The following is a 20,680-nucleotide window of genomic DNA, read 5'->3' on the forward strand; positions in this document are numbered from 1 at the left end:
ATTTCTTCTCCTCTCCAGGTCTATCTGTCTTAATTCTAACCAAGCAAGTGAAAGACTTGTATAATAATAAAAAAAAAACCCCTTCAGGTCATTGAAGAAAGAAATTGGATTAGTAGGATTAATATAATAAAAATGACCATCTTGTCAGATACCATCTACAGAGTCAATGCAATCCTCATCGAAATTCCAACACAATTTTTTAAAAACCTTGAAATGTCAATTTTCAGCTTCATATGAGAATACACACAAAAATCAAGCAGGATTTCTAAAACAATCCTGAATAATAAAAGCACTATGGGAGCATTCACCAACCCCAATTTCAAGTTGTACCGTAAAGCTAAAAACCACATAATATTGGCACAAAAACAAACATGAATAAATGAAATCAAACTGAAGACCCAGACATTGACACACCTATGGACATTTGGTTTTGATTAAAGCAGTCAGAAACACACACTGGGAAAAAAAACACAACTTCTTTAATAAATGGTTCTGATCAAACTGGATGTTTGCATGCAGAAGAATACAAGAGACCCAGACTTATCATCCTGCACAAAACTCAACTCCAAAATGATCAAGGACCTCAACATAAAACTAGATATACTGAATGGTAGAAGATAAAGTGGGAAATAGAATTGAACTCATTGGCCAAGAAAAGAGTTTCAACTGAATGCTGATAGCACAGGCACTATGATCAACAATTAATAAATGGGATTTCATGAAACTGAAGACCTTCTGTAAGGCAAGGGACACTGTCTTTTGGAAAAAGTAGCAGCCTACAGAATGAGAAAAAAATTTCATCAATTCCAAATCTGATAACAGACTAATACTCAAAATATATAAAGAACTCAAGAAACTAGACACCAAAACCACAAATAGTTCAATTAAAAATAGGGTGCAGATCTAAACAGAAATTTTTTTAATATAGGTAACTCCAATGTCTGAGAATCACTTAAATAATTGTTCAACACCCTTAGTCATCAGGGAAATGCAAATCAAAACTACTTTGAGATTCCATCTCATAACTATCAGAATGGCTAAAATCAATAACACAAGTCAGCTCATGCTGGCAAGAATGTGGAGTAAGGGAAACACTTGTCCAATGCTGTTGGAAGTGCAAACTGTGTAGCCACTATGGAAATCATTGTGACAGTTCCTCATGAAGATAGGAACCGATCTGCCTCAAGATCCAGCTATACCATTCTTGGTCATATCCAAAGTTCACTTCTTCCTATCACAAGGACACTTGCTCAAAACCATGTTCATTGTTATTCTATTCACAATATCCAAAAATTGGAAGCAAACTAAATGTCCCTCAACTTAAGAATGGATAAAGAAAATGTGGTACATTTACATGATGGAATATTACTCATCTGTTAAAAATGACAAGTCTAATGATATCACTAAATTTGCAGGCAAATGGATGGAACTAGAAAAAAATCAGTCTGAGTAAGGTAACCCAGACCAAGAAAGATAAATATGGCATGTATTCACTTATATGTAGATATTAGTCCTTAAAAAAATGAGAACCAAACTACAGTCCAAAGACTTGGAGAAGTTAGGTATAGAGGAAGGACTTGAGGAGGACACACATAGATTTCCCTGGGAGGGAGAAATAGAATAAATTTTATGGGTAGACTGGGGGATGGAGGACAGGAACAGGAGGATCATGCAGGGAGGTGTAGCGGAAATAGGATTGAGAGAAAGAATGTAGGGAGAATCAGGTGGAATTAAGGTGTATTTGAGGAGCGGTATAAAAAGCTGGTGCACTGGAATCTTCTTAAGCTATATGGATATAATCCTAATGAAGTCTCCAAATTATGAGCAAGATAGAATCCCAGTTGGCCATCTCTTGTCTTCAAATGAAGCTTCCAGTACTTGAACTGGATTACATCCAATTGAGTTGTTGGCCAAAAAGGTCACATGGAAATAACCAAACAACCCAGGCTTTTACCAAGCAATTAGGTTGATCCCCACAAACCAACCAGTAAGGTTCTAGTGCTGAAGACAACACTCGCACAACACATTGAACATGGAGTTGTCAAACAGGTACCTATGTTGAAACTTCACCCCCATCATTTTAGAGTCTTTGGTAGAAGAAGGCACTCTGCAGGTTACCCAAAGAGAAATGTAAACCCCAACCCAGCTACAAAACCTTTGACCTACAATCTGCCCTGCCTGTAAAATATGCTATGGCAATGGTAGGCACAAAGATTGCAGGAATAGCCAACCAATGTCTGATTTGACTTAAAGCTCACTCCATGAGATGAACCTGACTCTGCTTGGGTGACCTATGGTAAAACCAAATACTACTGATCTAAACAAAAAGAAAAAAGTAACAATAAAATACTTATTGGTATTCTGCTACACTCATAGATCAGTGCCTTATTCAGCCATCAGAGAGACTTCCTGCTGCAGTAGATGGGAACAAATACATAATCCCACAGCCAGACATTATGGAGGGGGGGTGGAGGGAGGGAGGGATGGAGACAGAGAGAGAGAGAGAGAGAGTAATATATAGCTCTGAATGAGATGTCTCCATCAAATCCCTCCCCCAGGGCTAAGGGTACCCTGTGGAAGTGGAGGTGGAAAGACTAAAAGCCAGATAGGATGGAGGACACCAGGAGAACAAGTCTCTCTAAATTAACTGAGCAAGGTCATTATGAACTTAGAGAGACTGAAGCAGCAAGTACAGGGCCCACACAGCTCTGTATCAGGTCCTTTGCATATACATTATGGCTTTAGTTTAACATTTTTATGGGACTTCTGGGTGTGTGAATGAGTGGATCTCTGATTCTTATGTGTGATCTTGGGCACTTTTCATTTTTTTGAATTGCCTTGTCCAACTTTGATGTGATGGTTTTCGTTTTAGCTTATTATATTTTATTTTGTTATGTTTTGTTGTTACCTATTAGAAGTCGTGACAAACTGGGAGAATTAAAGGGAGAGGAAACTAATTAAGATATATTGTTTGAGAAAAGAATCAATTTTAAAAAAGAAAAACCATTAGCATAATGTAGTTACGTATTTTGGTGAAAATAACGCATTTATCTTTAATGAATGTTGGAAAACAAACAGGGTATATAAAATTAGATATTAACCACTACTTTTAAAAGGTTACTATAAAATATTTGTAAAGGGATTGGCACATAGGTCAGTGGCTCAGCATTTTTGGAGCATGTAGAAGGCCCTGTACTTAACTCTAGGATGGTAAGAAAATGCAAACCATCACAAATGTTCAACAACACAATTTCTTCTGTCCCACAGAGTCAAAGCTGTCTTCCAGATGATAAAGACAGGATCCAATGGCCTCGAAGTTTCATTCTCAAGTGAGAAGAGTTCATCTCAGGTCAACAGGAAGGTATGAATGATGGGTGCCACGACCACCAGCAAAGTTGCAATCCAACGTACTCCAGAGGATCTGGCTGAAAGAACAAAACCCCAAACACTTAGACCTTGATCACTGTGTTGAGAAGGAAGAGGAGAACTGGGCATAAAGATGACTGGCACTCTTAAAACAGGAGAACGGCTACCTCCCTAAACCTAATGCCAGCTGCCTAGGGAAATCCTCCTCTTACAAAAATTCATCCTCTTCAGATGTAAAGACCTTGGAAGTTCCTTAAATGTCATTAGCTTGGTTGAATCCTGTGATGGACGCTTACCTTGACTTATCTGTAGGACCAGAAAAGAACAAACCCCATACCCTGGAGAGTGTCTGTTAAGAGTGTTTCTAGAGATATTTATCTGTGGAGGGAAGATCTGCACTAAATGTGAGTAGCATCCTTCTACAAGCTGGGGAATGAAAGGTGGGAAGGGAGGAAGCCTACTGAGTACCAGTTTTCATCTCTCTGCTTCCTGATTGTGGACACGGCAGGAACTGCTATCTTACATTTCCATTGCCATGCCTTCCCTGTCGTGATGGGTTGAATTCTTACCCTTCCTCCTTTAAGTTGTTTTTGTAAGGCATTTATCATATCAACAGTAAAAATAACTGATACAGAGACTATATCAGGAGTAACCTGAGGTGTGACTAACTCTAAAATACAGGACTTCAGTGGTACCTCTGTAGGTCTGAATTAAGGGGGGGGGGTGACATTGTATGAAAGGATGCTTCTAGGCAATGCAGAGAAATCTGAAACATGAAGCCTAGAGTTTGCCTTCCTACCTTTACCAAGGAGAATAATACCTATGCAGTCTCTTCCTGAGAACGGGAACCTTGCTTCTATTCACTAACCTCTTAATAATAAGTTTTCTTAATAAGTTTTCCTTATTTCCTTGCCTGGACTACTCTCCCACTTTTCCTACTTTCCCCAGTTGTTCTGGTATCTCAGGCTGCCCTACAGTTACTCAGGACTCAGCTTTAAGGAAAGATAAGGTGAGCTAGCTGGTAGGTGGCTGTAGAGCCAGGTAGAAGCCAGGTCTCAAACTACAATGACACTTTTGAGTTTTCCCACCACATTCTCTGCCAGGGGGCTGAGCAGGAACCCCATATCTTCCTTCATTCAAAAGAAACCAGTCATCATGTGCCCACCTCAGCTCTCTGGAAGGTAATTCTTACCCAGAGTACAAGGCGGAGTGAAGTACACGGTGTCATTTTTCCTGCTTATAGGGTTGCTGACTTGGCAGGTGTAAAATGTAGACTTGTTCTGTGCAGTGATGATTCTTTCCAGCACATCTCTTTCCTTGTTTTGGGGAAGAAGCCCCGAGTCATCAAACCAAGTGTATGTAACATTCTGTTGCTCTCCCTTGCAGGATAGTATCAGGTGACAAGAGTCAGGCAAATTTTCAGTCTTCTCAATTTTTATGGTAGGCTGGGACACAGGATCTGAAAAAGGCTTGTTATGAGACAATGGGCTTATACATTTTTGTGGTGTTTATGAAGCAAGGATTTGACGGACAGACTACAAAGGGAACCAGGGAGGGGCCTTGATTGCTTTTCAAGGTGGGTATGGATAAGAGACTCCTATAGATGGAGCCAAGGAGCAACTTTGTTTTCAAGAGGCTACTTTTGGGTGATGATGCTAAGGTAGATCCAGGAGGGGGAGCCAGAGTTCATTACATGCCATTAGGAACAAAGTGGGGTGATGGTCATCTGTGAGCTAAGTGTTAGGGGGGAGACCAGCTGACTTCTGACTGTGTTTTCTAACTATCTGGGATACTCAGGGCCTGTCCTTTAACAAAAGCCCACAGCAAGCACCAGCGGGGGCCATTCTGTCCCTCAAGAATTCTGGCATAAAGATTCAGGGAGAATCCTAAAGGGCCTCAACCTGTACACAGCAAAACCCCTTCACACTGTCATTATAGGATGCTTAGGTCTATAAATCTTTGTCTCTGTTGTGCATCAGAAGCTCATAAAGAAAAATAGAGGGGCTGGAGAGATGGCTCAGAGGTTAAGAGCATTGCCTACTCTTCCAAAGGTCCTGAGTTTGGTTCCCAGCAACCACATGGTGGCTCACAACCATCTGTAATGGGGTCTGGTGCCCTCTTCCTGACTGTAGGCATCCACATACTGAATATTGTATACATAATAAATAAATATTAAAAAAAAGAAAAATAGATTAGTTTGCCCAGATGATGTAATGTCTTTATTTCTATATGACTCCCTGTCTAAGTACTTAATAAACTCAATAAGTTTGCTTCATTCTGGCTCACCATAAATTCTTTTCCATGGGGTAGTTAAGAATCCAAAAAGAAGGCGAACTCCTTAGGCCACTGGTGGCTGTTTAGTTATCTCCCACCCCCAAAACACCCTGTGCCTGTGGCCATCTTACAGATTAGAACAAGCTGTGAGACAGTGGCTAGAACACTTAAATTTAATTGCAAAACAGTCCTTTCCTGAGGAAAATGGAACCTGGATCTTGGGTTGTTTCTGAAACCATTTTTTACTTAATTCTGACCAAGGAAATGTTTTGAGCCCACCAATTTTGAAAGAGAAAAGATGTAGGGTTCTATACATTCTTGGCCTCATAGATTTCTTTGTTTGTAGCTCTGCTAGCATATCAGGGAGACACACCACAACATAGTCACCCATGGCCAAAGGAGTTTCCTGTTCCTTTGGGGATCCCCATTTGGATAAAGATGGATCTTGATGACCCACAAAAAAGAATTCAATAATCAAACAGAATGAAGCAAAGTTAGTGCATTTATTAAGTATTTAGACAGAAGATCACATAGCAAAAGACAAATAATCTAGGCAAACCATAAATAAATGCGTTTTTCTTTATGAGGTTCTGATTTGGCACAAAACTAAGCATTGAGAGTTAAGTCGTGTTAATATGCCTATGCCTGGATCTGTAGATTCCTGAGACTCAGGATTGAACTGGCCCTGTTCTCAGCCTTCCATCCCTCAGGCCTTCATATTGCTTCTATATTCCCTTGAATTGTTCTACTGAGCTCCACTGGAACATATCTCCTTTTTTGGTAAATGTACAAAGAGTTGGCTTTAGTCAATTCCCTCCAAAGAACCTTACTTAATATGGACAAAGAGATATTAATATCATACACCATGGTGCCATGGCTACTAGGGAACTGACCAGAGGGATTTTAAAGTGTTGATGGATACATAATAACTGTACATATTTATGGGGGTACTATGTGATAATTAAATGTACAGTATAAGAATTACTTCAGAAAATTGAGATTTGCCTCTTCAAATATTTATAATTTTTATGTGTTGGGATCTTTGGGATGTTCTTTTCCAGCTACTTTGAAATAGTGTGCTATGGAATCCCAGAGATGACCCCTTCTATTTAACTTTATGATGGTTTCCATTATCCAACTTCACTCTAGTGACTATGAAGTCATCTTTCTTGGCTTCCACAAATTAGTGAGAACATGGGGGTGTTTGTCTTTCCATACACAGTTATTTTATTAAATTGACACTTTGAACCTAAATCTGTCTGACTCCAAGGATAATGCCCTACTCTTATTTCCATAGGAACTGGTTAGGCTGAAGCTGCAAGTGGAAATTTTTGTCATATTAAATCTGATAGAACTCTCCCAGAGAACTATCTCAATTTATTTTTAATATCTCTTTTTCTATAAGTCTGATGAAATCTGAGTTCAGACAGAATTAAATATGTTCAAAACTAATTTGGGTTGCTCACACGACGGAATGAGGGTACTACAGAAGAAATAGTCTTTACTGTTTTCAGTCTTACCATGATTTGTTTCTTCCTCTATGCTGCTACTCAAAAGGGCCTCACATGGAAGGTTTGGTCACTAGTAGGCAATATTTGTGCAAGTGATTGGTTCAAAAGTCTCTGATACCATCAATTAATTGATTTTTTGATGGATTAATAATTGAATGGACTACTGGAAAATGTTAGAAACTGGAAGGAGGGACCCAACTGAGAAAGTGGTCAATAAGAACATATCTTTGCAAGGTATATCCTGTTCTTGGTCCTTCATTCTAGTACCTTCTTCCCAGCCTGGGGTGAGCATCTCTGCTTCATTTCCCCCCTCTGCCATGATGCTGTGCCTCCCACAGGTCCATTAGTGATAGAGCCAATTAACCAAGGACCATACAACCTCTGAAGCCATGAGCCCAAATAAACTTTACCCTGTCTGAATTCTTTATCTGAGGCGTTTGTCTTAGTAATGAAAAACTAACACAATTTGATATCCTGGGTCAGGCTCACTCACAAGTAGATGTGTCTCGGGAGAAATGTAGTAAGTGTGTCGTGATGTTCTTCTCTTCTCCTTTTCCAGTCAGCACCCCCAACTCCCAGTAAACTCCCTGAATAGGCATTTTTCCTTTGACTCTAAAACTTACCAAATACATTCAAGATTTTCTTGTATTCTTCCTCAGTTTCTTTCAACACTCTCATGTAGTAGTCACCTGTGTCTTCTTTCCGGATATTGTAGATTTGAAGTGCACCAGTTATATTGTCAAGGTTGACCCTGCCCCGATAACCAGAATAGGTTATCTTTGAACCCTTATATTCACATTCTAAAATCTTCTGTTTGGTAGTATAAAGCCAGGTGATGTGTGTGTAGGTTCCAAGTGGTTCCTTGAAGAATTGCAGGGTTATGTTGCTGCCGGTTTTAGCATTTATCTCTAGTTCTGAACGATCTGTCAATAAAATTCAGAGTGTGAGACTCATCCTGGAGAAAGCAGTGCTGTCCAATGGCCCAGCGTTAGCTTGAGCTGGTAGAGGAGGAAAAAGTTAGAGTCTGAGAAACAGGGGTGAGACAGGGTGGGACAGAACATATTGATTATAATCCCAAATTTCTGCTCTCATCCAAAAAGACAAAGGGCACTAAGCTGATACTGGCATTTTCTTGTTCATAGCCCCCATCCCTCATAGAGTTTCAAATAAATTGATTCCAAGTCATTTCCCTCTATGGATTTGTTTCCTGTTTGTTCAGCTTTATTCAACAAGCACACTAGTCATAGACATCATTATTACATAATTATACTCTACAGATTTAATACATAAGTGTGAACTGAACAGAATAGCAAATCAACCTGGGTGGGGGTATAGCTTACTTGGTAGAGTACTTTTATGTAATCCTAGCCATCAGGAGATAAAGGCAGGAGAATCACAAGGACAAGGTCCTCAATGTCTACACAGTAAGTTTGAGACCAGCTTGGGCTAAATGAGACTGTCTAAAAAAAAAAAACAGTATAATATCTTGTTAGTATAGTAAAGACAAGGACAAGGTAGTGTGGGGCTAAGCCACACAGGATGGTGGATAGAGGAAAGCTGGGAGGAGCTCTTTGGAGTGATAGCCACTAATATGAGTTAGAAGATGTTTAAAAAATAATACTTGTTGAGAACCATGTGTCATGTGCTATATGAGGAGGTGGGAATATGTTAGTGAGTTAAACATAAGAGGCCCTTGAGCTAACAGTAAGAAATAAATATTCCTGCCAGGGAAGCAGGTAGGCTGACTGAAGAGCTTCACCTCTCCTTCTGCTCCTCTGGATTTAAATCCCCAACCTCATCTCCAGATCTGCAGCAGAGCACCTATTGAAGGCTCCCTTTCCCCCCATCTCCAATGGATCACACAGATATCCCCATCCAAACATCCTTGCCTCCACCCATTGTTTTGTCCCAGTCTCCACCTCCAGCAGGCCTTCCCCGGGAGCCCACAGGCCACTCTGTCCAGAGAAGAAGTGGACTAGCTGCAGAGCTTTACCCTGTCTCCATTCCTCCAAGTTCAATCCCCCAGTCATATTCCAAGCTCTGTAGCCGACCTTCTGCTGTGTCCTCTCCTCATACACTGCACCCCTTTCCAGGGAACTAAGCATATCCCAATGAAATACCTTTTTCCCTCCATTCTGTGAACACCCCCAGCCCTGCCAGCTCATACCCTAATCTAGGTCTCAACTTTTGATACCCATAAAAACATTTTAACTGGAATCCCCAGTAGTCACACCTACCGGGGCACCAGAAAAATTTCCTATCAGACAACATACAGCCACTACACTCTCCTAAAATCCAGAGAGGAAAAGAAACAGGAAAAAAAAGAAACCCACCAACAAGACAAGATCAGATATCTGATGGCAGAAGTTACAAAATAATCCCATATGAGTTCAGAATTTTTTATAATAAAGGGTTATTTATTTAGGGGAAATTTATAGATCACAGTCCTCTTTACAAATGGTGAACAGGAACAGAGTTGAGCAGCTGGAAGCAAGAGCTGGGAGCAAGCGAGCAGAGCACAGGCTTTATATCTGCATTTATAGTATAAGAGATCACACCCAAGTGGGCTGTCATCTTAAAGGCTGTTGGCTGAAGGAGCAGAAGGAGCTCCCACAGCACCTTCCCCTTTTGTTTAAATAAGAGAGTTCTAAACCCAATACAAAACTATACATACTAGGAACAAATATCAAGATTAGAATTACAACCAGCATAAAAATATTAAGCAAGGAACATATGACAAATGTTTTAATAAACATCCCATCCTAAGGAATCTAAGTCTTATATTGAAAATGACTTGGCCAGATCATAAGTGGATGATAACTATGACTATCTAAGTCTTCAACCTCATTGAAGGCCTGAGAAGGGAGATAATATTACTTGAGTAGGCAGGAAGTGCAATCAAGCAGTTTCCAAAATGTACAAGAGATGACAGAGACAACTGGCTGCCTAAGCAATCACCCAAAGTCTCATTTGCAATGTTGAAACAATCAACTTTGGCTAATGCCTAGAGTAACTGACAGACCATTTTCAGAGGCAGGAATTTTTCAAAACTATTTTACCCTGTCTTGGCAAGTGTGGACAACTGTATCCACAGAAAGCCTGAGAGAGCTTGGGAAGTAATTCTAGACAGAAAAAAATAGAGTTAAGCACAGCTTATTGATAGCAGCATTTTCTCAGGTGGGCTCTGTTTGCTGGAGGCAAATGCATCTTATTTAAGAGAGGCTTGCTGACTCAGCTTTAGCTACAAAAACTTTGCAGCCTTTTTAAGAGGCTCTGCTACAGAACACTTAAATAGTGTTTATGAATAGTCTACAGCATGTTTTTTGGTGGCAGCACAGACCTTGAAATGCCATAGAGTTGTAGCAATAAACATGGCTCTGGCCAGTACCTCCACCATGAAGCTAGATTCTCAGAAAGCTAAGGAATGAACTGGATCCAGCAATCAAAGCCATGGCTTTAATCCTAGCCATATCACTTAGCAAATTAAAGATTCATGTAGTTAAAAATAAAGATATATATATATATATATATATATACAGTAAAGAAAGATTTAAAGATGAAGAAAACCTCTAAATGGTTTACTGTGTGTTTAAATATATATATATATATATGCTTGAAAAAAAGATAAACTCCTTTAAAAAAAGAAAAAAAGATCTATTTTCATTCTTCTACAGGTGGATATCCAGTTATGCCTTTAATCCCAAGACTTGGGAAGCAGAGGCAGATGGATCTCTGTAAATTCAGGGTGTAGTGGCACACATCTTTAATTCCAACAGTTGGTAGGCAGAGGCAGGCAGATCTCTGTGAGTTGAAGGACAGCCTGGTCTACAGACTGAGTTCCAGGACAAAGATATACAGAGAAACCCTGTCTCAAAAAGCCAAAAATTAAAAATAAAAGAAATAGAGGTTAAAATAAAGCACATAAAGATGAAAAATACACAGAGAGCCTGGGTACTGCATGTTATTGTGTTGTTTTTAAATTGTTTGATGGCTGAGTGATGTAGGTGGGTCATCTGTCTATGTGCTAATTTCATTGGTTAATAAAGAAACTGTCTTTGCTTTTTGATAGGTGGAGTAAACAGAACAGAATGCTGGGAAGAAGGCAATGAGGCAGATACCATGGGCTCCGGCCCAAGATGGATGTAGGTTAGAATCTTCCAGGTAAGCCACCACCTCATGGTGCTACACACATGAATAGAAATGGGTTAATCTGCCCGGTGGTGGTGGCGCATGCCTTTAATCCCAGCACTCGGGAGGCAGAGGCAGGCAGATCTCTGGGAGTTCGAGGCCAGCCTGGTCTATAAGAGCTAGTTCCAGGACAGGCACCAAAACTACAGAGAAACCCTGTCTCGAAAAACCAAAAAAAAAAAAAAAAAAAAAAAGAAATTGGTTAATCAAGATGTGAGAGTTAGCCAGTTAGAGGCTAGAGCTAATGGGCCAAGCAGTGTTTAAATGAATACAGTTTCCATGTAATTATTTTGGGTAAAGCTAGCCGGTGGCTGGGAGCTGGGCAATGGGAAGTGACCCGCAGCTCCTTCTACAGCTGAGGAAGGAACAAAAGCTGCTAAAAGACATTTTAATATAAATGCTGCTGAATTAATCCAAGATAGATATTTTGAAAATATCTTGACTTTAAAATTGAAGTCAAATGGTATGTTACTTTGGAGAAGAGGTTTTGCTTTTGTTTCCACAGAAAATGAGAGGCTATGGATTTGTTCCGGGCTAAGAAAAATCAGGTTTGATCAAGGAAGACCCCTGAGAAATCTCTAGTAGGACTGAATGGCCCAGATGTCTGAGTTCTACATCCAGAAAAGATTCAAGACTGCTACCTGAGGTGATCAAACCTCAAAGGATACTCCAGTCACAATCTGATCATAATTCTAAATTTTGTTTAGGTTTCCCATAATAATACCTCCAATCAGCAGGAAGTAGCATGGAAAACTATGCTCATATTCCCCAAAAAATGGACTATGAATATTTTCCTTTGTCTAGAATATTTGTTACAAGTTGTTATGGATAATGGTCAGGAGAAAAACTAAACAAAGGATATTAGATTCAGAGTTCTTGGTTTTTTTTTAAAAAGAGGGGAGTGCTGTGGGACAATGATCTTTCATTCTGTTACTTGTATTATTTTTAATAAAATGCTGATTGGCCAGTAACCAGACAGGAAGTATAGGCAGAGTGACGGTGACCAGGCTGGAAGTAGAGGTGTGGCAACAAGAATGCTGGGAAGAAGCCAGGTGGTGGTGGCGCACGCCTTTAATCCCAGCACTCGGGAGGCAGAGGCAGGCGGATCTCTGTGAGTTCGAGGCCAGCCTGGTCTACAAGAGCTAGTTCCAGGACAGGAACCAAAAGCTACGGAGAAACCCTGTCTCGAAAAATCCAAAAAAGAAAAAAAAAAAAGAATGCTGGGAAGAGGGAAGCGTAGTCCACAGTCATGACCTAGCTGTAGAGGAAGCAAGATGTGACTGCCTTGCCAAAAAAGGTACCAAGCCATGTGACTAACAAAGACAGGAATAATGGTCCAATTTAAGATGTAAGAATTAGTTAATAAGAAGCCTGAGCTAATGGGACAATCAGTTTATAACTAATTTAGACCTCTTTGGGGCTTAATGGCTATAGGACCAGTGGGATAGGAACCTTGGTCAACAAGGATATCAACACCCCGAGCTACAATCTTCCAAATAACAGATGCCTAGATACCATTGTAAAAATAATATCCAGGATAATATGGCTCCAGTAGTGCCCAGCAACCCTCTGACAGCAGACCCTGAATATTTCAACCTAGCTGAGGCAAAAGAAAACAACCTTAACAGTCTTTATGAATATGATAGAGTTCCTTAAAGAGGAAATGAATGAGTCCCTTAAAGAAACCTATGTAAACACAAATAAACAGTGGAGAAAAATGAATCAAACCCTTCAAGATCTGAAAGTAGAAATAGAATCAAGCCAAACTGTAGGAAATCAGGAAATAAAAAGTTAGGAACTCAAATAGGAACCACAGAGGCAAGCTTCACCACAGAATATAAGAGATGGAAGAAACAATCTCAGGCATCAAAGACTTAAGAGGATAATTTATATTAAAAAAAGTTAAATCTAAAATCTCCTTGTACAAAACATCTAGGAAACCTGGAACACCATGAAAAGACCATTTCTAAAAATAATAGGAATAGAGGTAGGAGAAAAAACATAGGTCAAAGGCACAGAAAATATTTTCAATGAAATCATAGAGGAAAATTGCACTAACCCAAAGAATAAGATGCCTATCAAAGTATATGAAGCACACAGAATGTCAAATAGACTGGACCAGAAAAGAAAGCTCCTATTGCACATAATAATCAAACCACTAAACATACACAAGAAAAAGTATTATTAAAATCTTCAAGGGGTCAAAGGCCAAGTAACTTATAAAGGATAGAATCATACCTGACTACTCAATGGAGACTCTAAAATATAGAAATTTCTAGACAGATATGCTGTAGACTTTAAGAGATCACAAATGCTATTTCTGACTAGTATACCCAGCAAAACTTTCAATTACTGTAGTAATACGAGCGGCAGGGCTGCATCCCAGGCACCCGGCCGCCCGCATGGCTAGCTTATGCCCCAAAATAATTACACGGAAACTGTATTCTTTTAATCACTGCCTGGCCCATTAGTTCCAGCCTCTTATTGGCTAGCTCTTACATATTGATCTAACCCATTTCTAATATTCTGCGTAGTACCACGAGCTGGCTTACCAGGAAAGATCTTAACCTGCGTCTGTCTGGAGTGGGAGAATCATGGCGACTCCCGACTCGGCTTCTTTCTCCCAGCATCCTGTCTGTTTACTCCACCCACCTAAGGGCTGGCCTATAAATGGGCCAAGGCAGTTTCTTTATTAAATGAAAGTAATTCCTCCATCATTTCCCCTTTTTTTGTTTAAACAAAAAAGAAAGGCTTTAACTTTAACATAGTAAAATTACATATAACAAAACAGTTAACAAGCAAGAATTACAGTTACAATATTTATATCTATTTTATCTTTTATCATAACTAAGGAAAACTATAACTATAACTAACCATTCTTCAACTCCATCAAAGACTCCAGAAAGATATAATATTACCTAAGCAAACAAGAAATCCAAAGTTCTAGAAATGACAGAGACATCTTGCTGCCTGGACAGTCACCCAAAGTTCCTCTGTACCATTGGGGCATCCATCTTCAGCCTACAGGCCCATAGTTTTAAGCAGACATTTCCATGAATCAGGAAAATTCCAAAGACAGTTCAGTCACTTTCTGCTGTGTCCTGCAGAATGTCTCGTAGACTCTTTCATGAACCAGGAACCCCAAAAGACCATCTCACCTTTAGGCAAGTTCAGCAGTCCTCTTTCTGCGGGTTCTCTGTGTCCAGTTTATGCAACAGTCCAGGCAAGAGCAGTTTCTTGCCCAAATGGCTATCAAACTCCTTAAGGAGCCTCTTCGGTGCCCATCTTCCTCTTGAAGTAGATTGGTGCTGCCAGGAGCAGACGTGTCTCATTATCATGAAAAGCCCTAAGTTATTAAAACATTAAATGCCATATTCTGCAGTCTTTGAAAGATATGAAGAATGCCTATCTAGTTGAAATATATCTCCCTAGCTGAAATATATTTATGCACATCTAGAAAACCTAACATGACTAAAAGCTTGACAATTATCGATGATTATCCATTAACAACCAATGATGGAGGAATTACTTTCATTTAATAAAGAAACTGCCTTGGCCCATTTATAGGCCAGCCCTTAGGTGGGTGGAGTAAACAGACAGGATGCTGGGAGAAAGAAGCCGAGTCGGGAGTCGCCATGATTCTCCCACTCCAGACAGACGCAGGTTAAGATCTTTCCTGGTAAGCCAGCTCGTGGTACTACGCAGAATATTAGAAATGGGTTAGATCAATATGTAAGAGCTAGCCAATAAGAGGCTGGAACTAATGGGCCAGGCAGTGATTAAAAGAATACAGTTTCCGTGTAATTATTTTAGGGCATAAGCTAGCCATGCGGGCGGCCGGGTGCCTGGGACGTAGCCCTGCCGCTCGTATTACTACAGAGTGGCGCCCAACGTGGGGTGCCAAATGTGGTGGCGCAAATGAATGTAGACAGATTATATAGATATATACAGCTTTAATAAGGAAATAAACTTACAGGACCACAGGTTCCTGCGGTGTACCGGAAAAGCGGAGCAAAAGAAAAAGGGCTGCTGGGCTCACGCCCGGCAGATTTATCCGTAAACATTAGCCCGAGGCGAACACGCCCCCAATGGGTGGGGCTATGTCCCTACAAATTACTATATATGAAAAAATAAGATAGTTGATGATAAACCAAATTTAATCAATATCTATAAATTCATCTCTACAGAAGATGCAAGAAGGAAAACCTCCAAACTAAACAGATTAATTACATCTAAGAAAACGCAGAGAATGAATAATCCCAGACAAGCAAAGTCAAAAGAAGGGAATCCCCCCAATTACTACTACCACCACCACCACCACCAACAACAACAACAAAATAATAGCAATCAAGAAACACTTCTCATTGACATCTCTCAATATCAGTGGTCTTAATTCCTCATTAAAAAAAACACAGACTAACAGAATAGGTGCGAAAACAGGACCCATCCTTCTGCTGCATCCAAGAAACACACCATAACATCAAGGATAGGCATCAAATCAGGGTGAAGATATGGAGAAAATATTCCAGGCAAATGGACCAAAGGAGCTGGTGTTGCCATTTTTATATTTAAAAAAAAATAGACTTCCAACCAAAACTTATCAGAAGAGATAGGGAAGGACACTACATACTCATCAAAGGAAAACTCCAAGAGGACATTGTAATTCTTAACACCCATGCCCCAAACATGAGGATATCCATATTTGTAAAAGAAGCATTACTAAATCCCACATTCACTTCTACACACTGATATTGGGAAACTTCAATATCTCACTCTCACCAATGGATAGGTCATCCAGACAAAAACTAAAGAGAAAAATGCTAGAACTAACTGATATATAAACAAATAAACTTAACACATATTTACAGATCATTTCAACCAAACACAAAAGAATATACCGTCTTCTTTGCACCTCATGGAACTTTCTCCAAAATTGATCACATAGACACCAAGCAAGTCTCAAAAGATAAAAGAAAATTGAAATATCTCCTTGTATCCTCTCTGACTACCATGGATTAAAGCTAGATATCAACAAAAATAGAAACAACAAGGAGTTTACAAACTCATGGAAATTGAACAACTCCCAGCTGAATGAAAAATAGACCAAGACAGATATTAAGAAAGACATTAAAGACTTTCTAGATTTGAATGAAATAGCATACCTAAACTTATGGAACACAATTAAAGCAGTTCCAAGAGGCAAGTCCATAGCACTAAGGGTCTACATACTAGTAATATGGAGCGATCTCATACTAGTAACTTAGCAAAAGAAGTACCCATACCAAATAGGAGCACAAGGCAAGAAATAATCAAGTCAGGGCTGGGATCAATAAAAAAGAAACAAAGAGAACAGTACAAAGAATCAATGAGATAAAAAGTTAGTACTTTGAGAAAATCAACAAACCCTTATCTAAATTAACTAGCAGGCAGAGAGTAAATGTCCAAATTAACCAAATCAGAAACAAAAATGGGGTGTTGTAGGGAGAGCGGAGCAAGTGGGATACTTGTTGTCCCAGCCGCTCCGCTAGCTTACACCTGAAATAACCACACAGAAATTGTATTAATTAAATCACTGCCTGACCCATTATCTCTAGCCTTTTAGAGGCTAACTCTCACATCTTGATTTAACCCATTTCTAATAATCTATATGTCACCATGAGGTCGTGGCTTACGGGAAAATTCAGCATCTCTGACCTGGCAGCTCCATGGCAGCTCTCTCCCTGCCCTTCTTCCCAGCATTCAGTTCTGTCTACTCTGCCTACCTAAGTGCTGCCCTATTAAAAGGCCAAGGCAGTTTCTTTATTCAACCAATGAAAGCAACACATAGACAGAATAACCTCCTACACCAATTGGGGACATAACAATAGACATTGAGAAAATACAGAGAATCATAAGAGTAAACTTTAAAAAAAAAAAACCTGTACTTTCACCAAATTGGAAAACCTAAAATAAATGGATATTTTTTTTCAAAACATTCTGCTTAACAAAGTTAATCAAGATAAGCAGATCTAGTGAAATAGAAGCAGTTGTTAAAAGTCTCCTAATCAAAGGGGTCATAGCCAGATGGTTTTAGCTCAGAATTCTATCAGACTTTCAAAGAAGAATTAATGCCAATGCTCTTCAAATTATTCCACAAAATAAAAACAGAAGGAATGTTGCCCAATTCATTTTAATGAGGTCACAGTTACCCTGATACTCAAACCACACAAAAACTCAACAAAGAAACAAATTTGCAGACCTTATGAACATATATGCAGAAATACTTGCAAACTGAATCCAAGAAACATCAAAAATATCATTGACCATGATCAAGTAGGTTTCAGCCCAGAGATGCAGGAATGGCCAATATACATATATAAATAAATATAGTATGTTCACCACATGAACAAATTGAAAGGAAAACCAAATAATCATCTTATTAGTTGCAGAAAGGCTTTTGACAAAATCAACACCCCTTTCTTCTATCCTTACAGCCAGAACCATGTAACTGAAGCTGCCAAATTCTGCTGCTTACTGGGACTGGAACATGGCCCACTCATTCAATTGCATTCACACCAACTTGTTATTCTCAATCATTTTCCTTCACTGCCTAAGCTTGGCTCTCCTAAAACTGGATGTGCAGACCTAGGCTGGCCTCAAACTCAAATATCCCTTCATGATAAAAGTTCTGGAGAGATTAGGGATACAAGGAACATACATAAACATAGTAAAGGCAGTTTACAAGAAGCCTACAGCCAACATCAAATTAAATCTAGAGAAACTCAATGCATTTCCACTAAAATCAAGAGTAAGACAAGGTTGTTTATTCTCTTGATACCTATTCAATACAGTACTTGACGTTTTAGCTAGAGCAATAAGACAACTAAAGAAGATCAAGGGTATTCAAATTAGAAAGGAAGAGGTCTCTGAGTTTGAGGCCAGCCTGGTCTACAGATTCAATTTCAGGACAGCCAAGCTTAGGCAGTGAAGGAAATTATTGAAAACAGCAAGTTGGTGAGGATGCAATTGAATGAGGGGGCCATGTTCCAGTCCCAGTAAGCAGAAGAACTTGGCAGGTGCTGCCACGTGGTTCTAGCTGTAATTATAGAAGAAAAGGGCTATGAAATATTCCTCCACAACTGAGGAAAGCCTCTGAGATCAGGCATGTGTCAGAGGTCTCCCTGAATGGAGGTCTACAGAGGCCACTGCATGGAGGTGTGAAGGTAAAGCTTGGATTGCCTTTGAGACTCCAAGATGTTGGAGATGCCAGAGTTGTGGGATACCTGCTGAGGAAAGCTGCTAACAGTGAGTGAAACCAGCCCAAGAAAAAAATGTATGTTGTAGCCAACAAAGCAGAAAGAAGTTGGAGATTTGAAGAGCATTTTGATATCAGATGTGGAGATGCAGAGTTTGTAGTTTGCCCAGCTGGTTTTTGGTCTTGCTTTGGTTTAGTATTTACTCACTCTGCTTTCTTCCCTATGTTGTGGAATGGTAACGTATATCCTGTGCCATTAAGTGTTGGAAGTATGTGATCTGATTTTTATTTTTATTTTACAAGGGATTACAGTTAAGGTTTAAGATTACATGAATCTCAGAAAAGACTTTGAACTTTAGACCTTTAAATAAGTTTGAGACTGTTATAGACTATGGGACTTTAGAAGTTGTACTGAATACATTTTTGCATTATCATATGGCTACAGGCCTTTGTGGGTCAGGGTGTGGAATGAGGTGGTTTGAAAGAAAATGTTCCCCAAAAGGAGAGGCAATCTTAGGATGCATAGCTTTATTAGAGAGGGTATGATGATGTAGGAGGCTGCTTGTTCGTTTCCCGGCTGCCCAGACTCTTGAAATAATCACATAGAAATTATATTATTTAAATCATTGCTTGACCCATTAGCTCTAGCTTCTTATTGGCTAACTCTTACATCTTAATTTAACCCATCTCCATTAATCTGTATATCACCACAAGGCTGTGGCTTACCAGGTAAAGTTCCAGCATCTGTCTCTGGTTAGGCTACATGGCTTCTCCCTTACTCTGCCTTTTTTGTTCCAGCATTCAGTTTAGTTTTCTCCACCTAGCTCTACTCCATCCTATCACAGGCCTAAGGTAGTTTCTTTATTAACCAATGGTATTCATAGCATACAGAGGACAATCAGTATGATCTTGTTGGAGGAAGTGTGTCACTTTGGAAGCAGGCTTTGAGGTCTCATATATGGTCAAACCACACCCAATGGACAGGAGACAGACCACTTCCTGTTGCCTTTTAATCAAGATGTAAGGACTCTCAGCTCCAGCACCATGTCTGCTTGCATGCTGCCTTGATTCCCACCACAATGATAATGGACTAAACCTCTGAACTGTAAGTGAGCCACCCCACAAAATGTTTGGTTCCATGGTCATGGTTTCTCTTTACAGTAATAAAAACCATAAGTAAGATACCTTCCTATATATAAATGACAGACTGAGAAACAACTCAGGAAAGCAACACCTTTCACAATAACATCAAAAATTTTAAAGTTTGTTAACTCTAACCAAACAAGTGAAAGACTTGTATGATAAAACCTCATCATTTAGGAAAGAAATTGAAGATATCAAAAGATGGAAAGTCTCCCATTCTAATGGATCTGTTGGATTATCAGAGTAAAAACAGCCATCACACCAGAAGCCATCTATAGATGCAATCAATCCTCATCAAAATTCCAACACAATTCTTCATAGATCTTAAAAAGACAATTCTCAACTTCATATGGAAAACACATACACACACAGACACACACACACACACACACACACACAGAAGGATAGCTAAAGCAATCTTGAGTCAATAAAAGCACTATGGGAGGTATCACTAATCCTGATTTCAAACTGTCCTAAAAAGCTAAAAACAGCATGGTATTTGCACAAAAACAGACATATAGATCAATGGAATTGAACTGAAGACCCAGACATAAATCCACACACCAATATACAACTGATTCTTTATAAAGAAGCCAGAAACACACATTGGGTAAAAAAAAAGACAAGTTCTTTTACAATTGATATTGGTCAAATTGTATGTAGACATGTAGAAGAACACAGTGAGATCCATACTAACCACTCTGCACAAAACTCAAGTCCAAAAGTATTGAAGACCTCATCATAAAACCAGATATAGTGAACTGATAGAAGTCAAAGTGGGGAATAGCTTTGAACTTATTGGCACAGTAAACAATATTAGCACAGAACACTATTAGCAAAGCACTAAGATCAACAATTGAGAAATAGGACTTCATGAAGCTGGGAAGCTTCTTCACTACAAAGGACATTGTTTTGGATGAAGAAGCAGCCTACAGAATGTGAAATGATTTTCACCAGCTCTGCA

The 20,680-nt window shown here is 39.4% G+C and overlaps 1 protein-coding gene across 1 annotated transcript in view; it reads right to left on the minus strand.

The window, feature by feature from the left end:
- Nucleotides 1-457: 457 nt before the first annotated feature.
- Cd48 (CD48 molecule) overlaps nt 458-20,680 on the minus strand; it is a 34,689-nt gene continuing 14,466 nt past the window's right edge. Inside the window, exons 2-4 of the mRNA XM_057770957.1 lie at nt 7,775-8,074; nt 4,559-4,825; nt 458-3,425 (exon numbers count right to left, since the gene is read on the minus strand). Of these exons, the coding sequence (XP_057626940.1) occupies nt 3,346-3,425; nt 4,559-4,825; nt 7,775-8,074 (647 nt within the window). The 3' untranslated portion in view covers nt 458-3,345. The remainder of the gene's footprint in view (nt 3,426-4,558; nt 4,826-7,774; nt 8,075-20,680) is intronic.

This window comes from Chionomys nivalis, chromosome 5 (genome assembly GCF_950005125.1).
Source record: "Chionomys nivalis chromosome 5, mChiNiv1.1, whole genome shotgun sequence".
Classification (NCBI taxonomy): Eukaryota; Metazoa; Chordata; class Mammalia; order Rodentia; family Cricetidae; genus Chionomys; species Chionomys nivalis.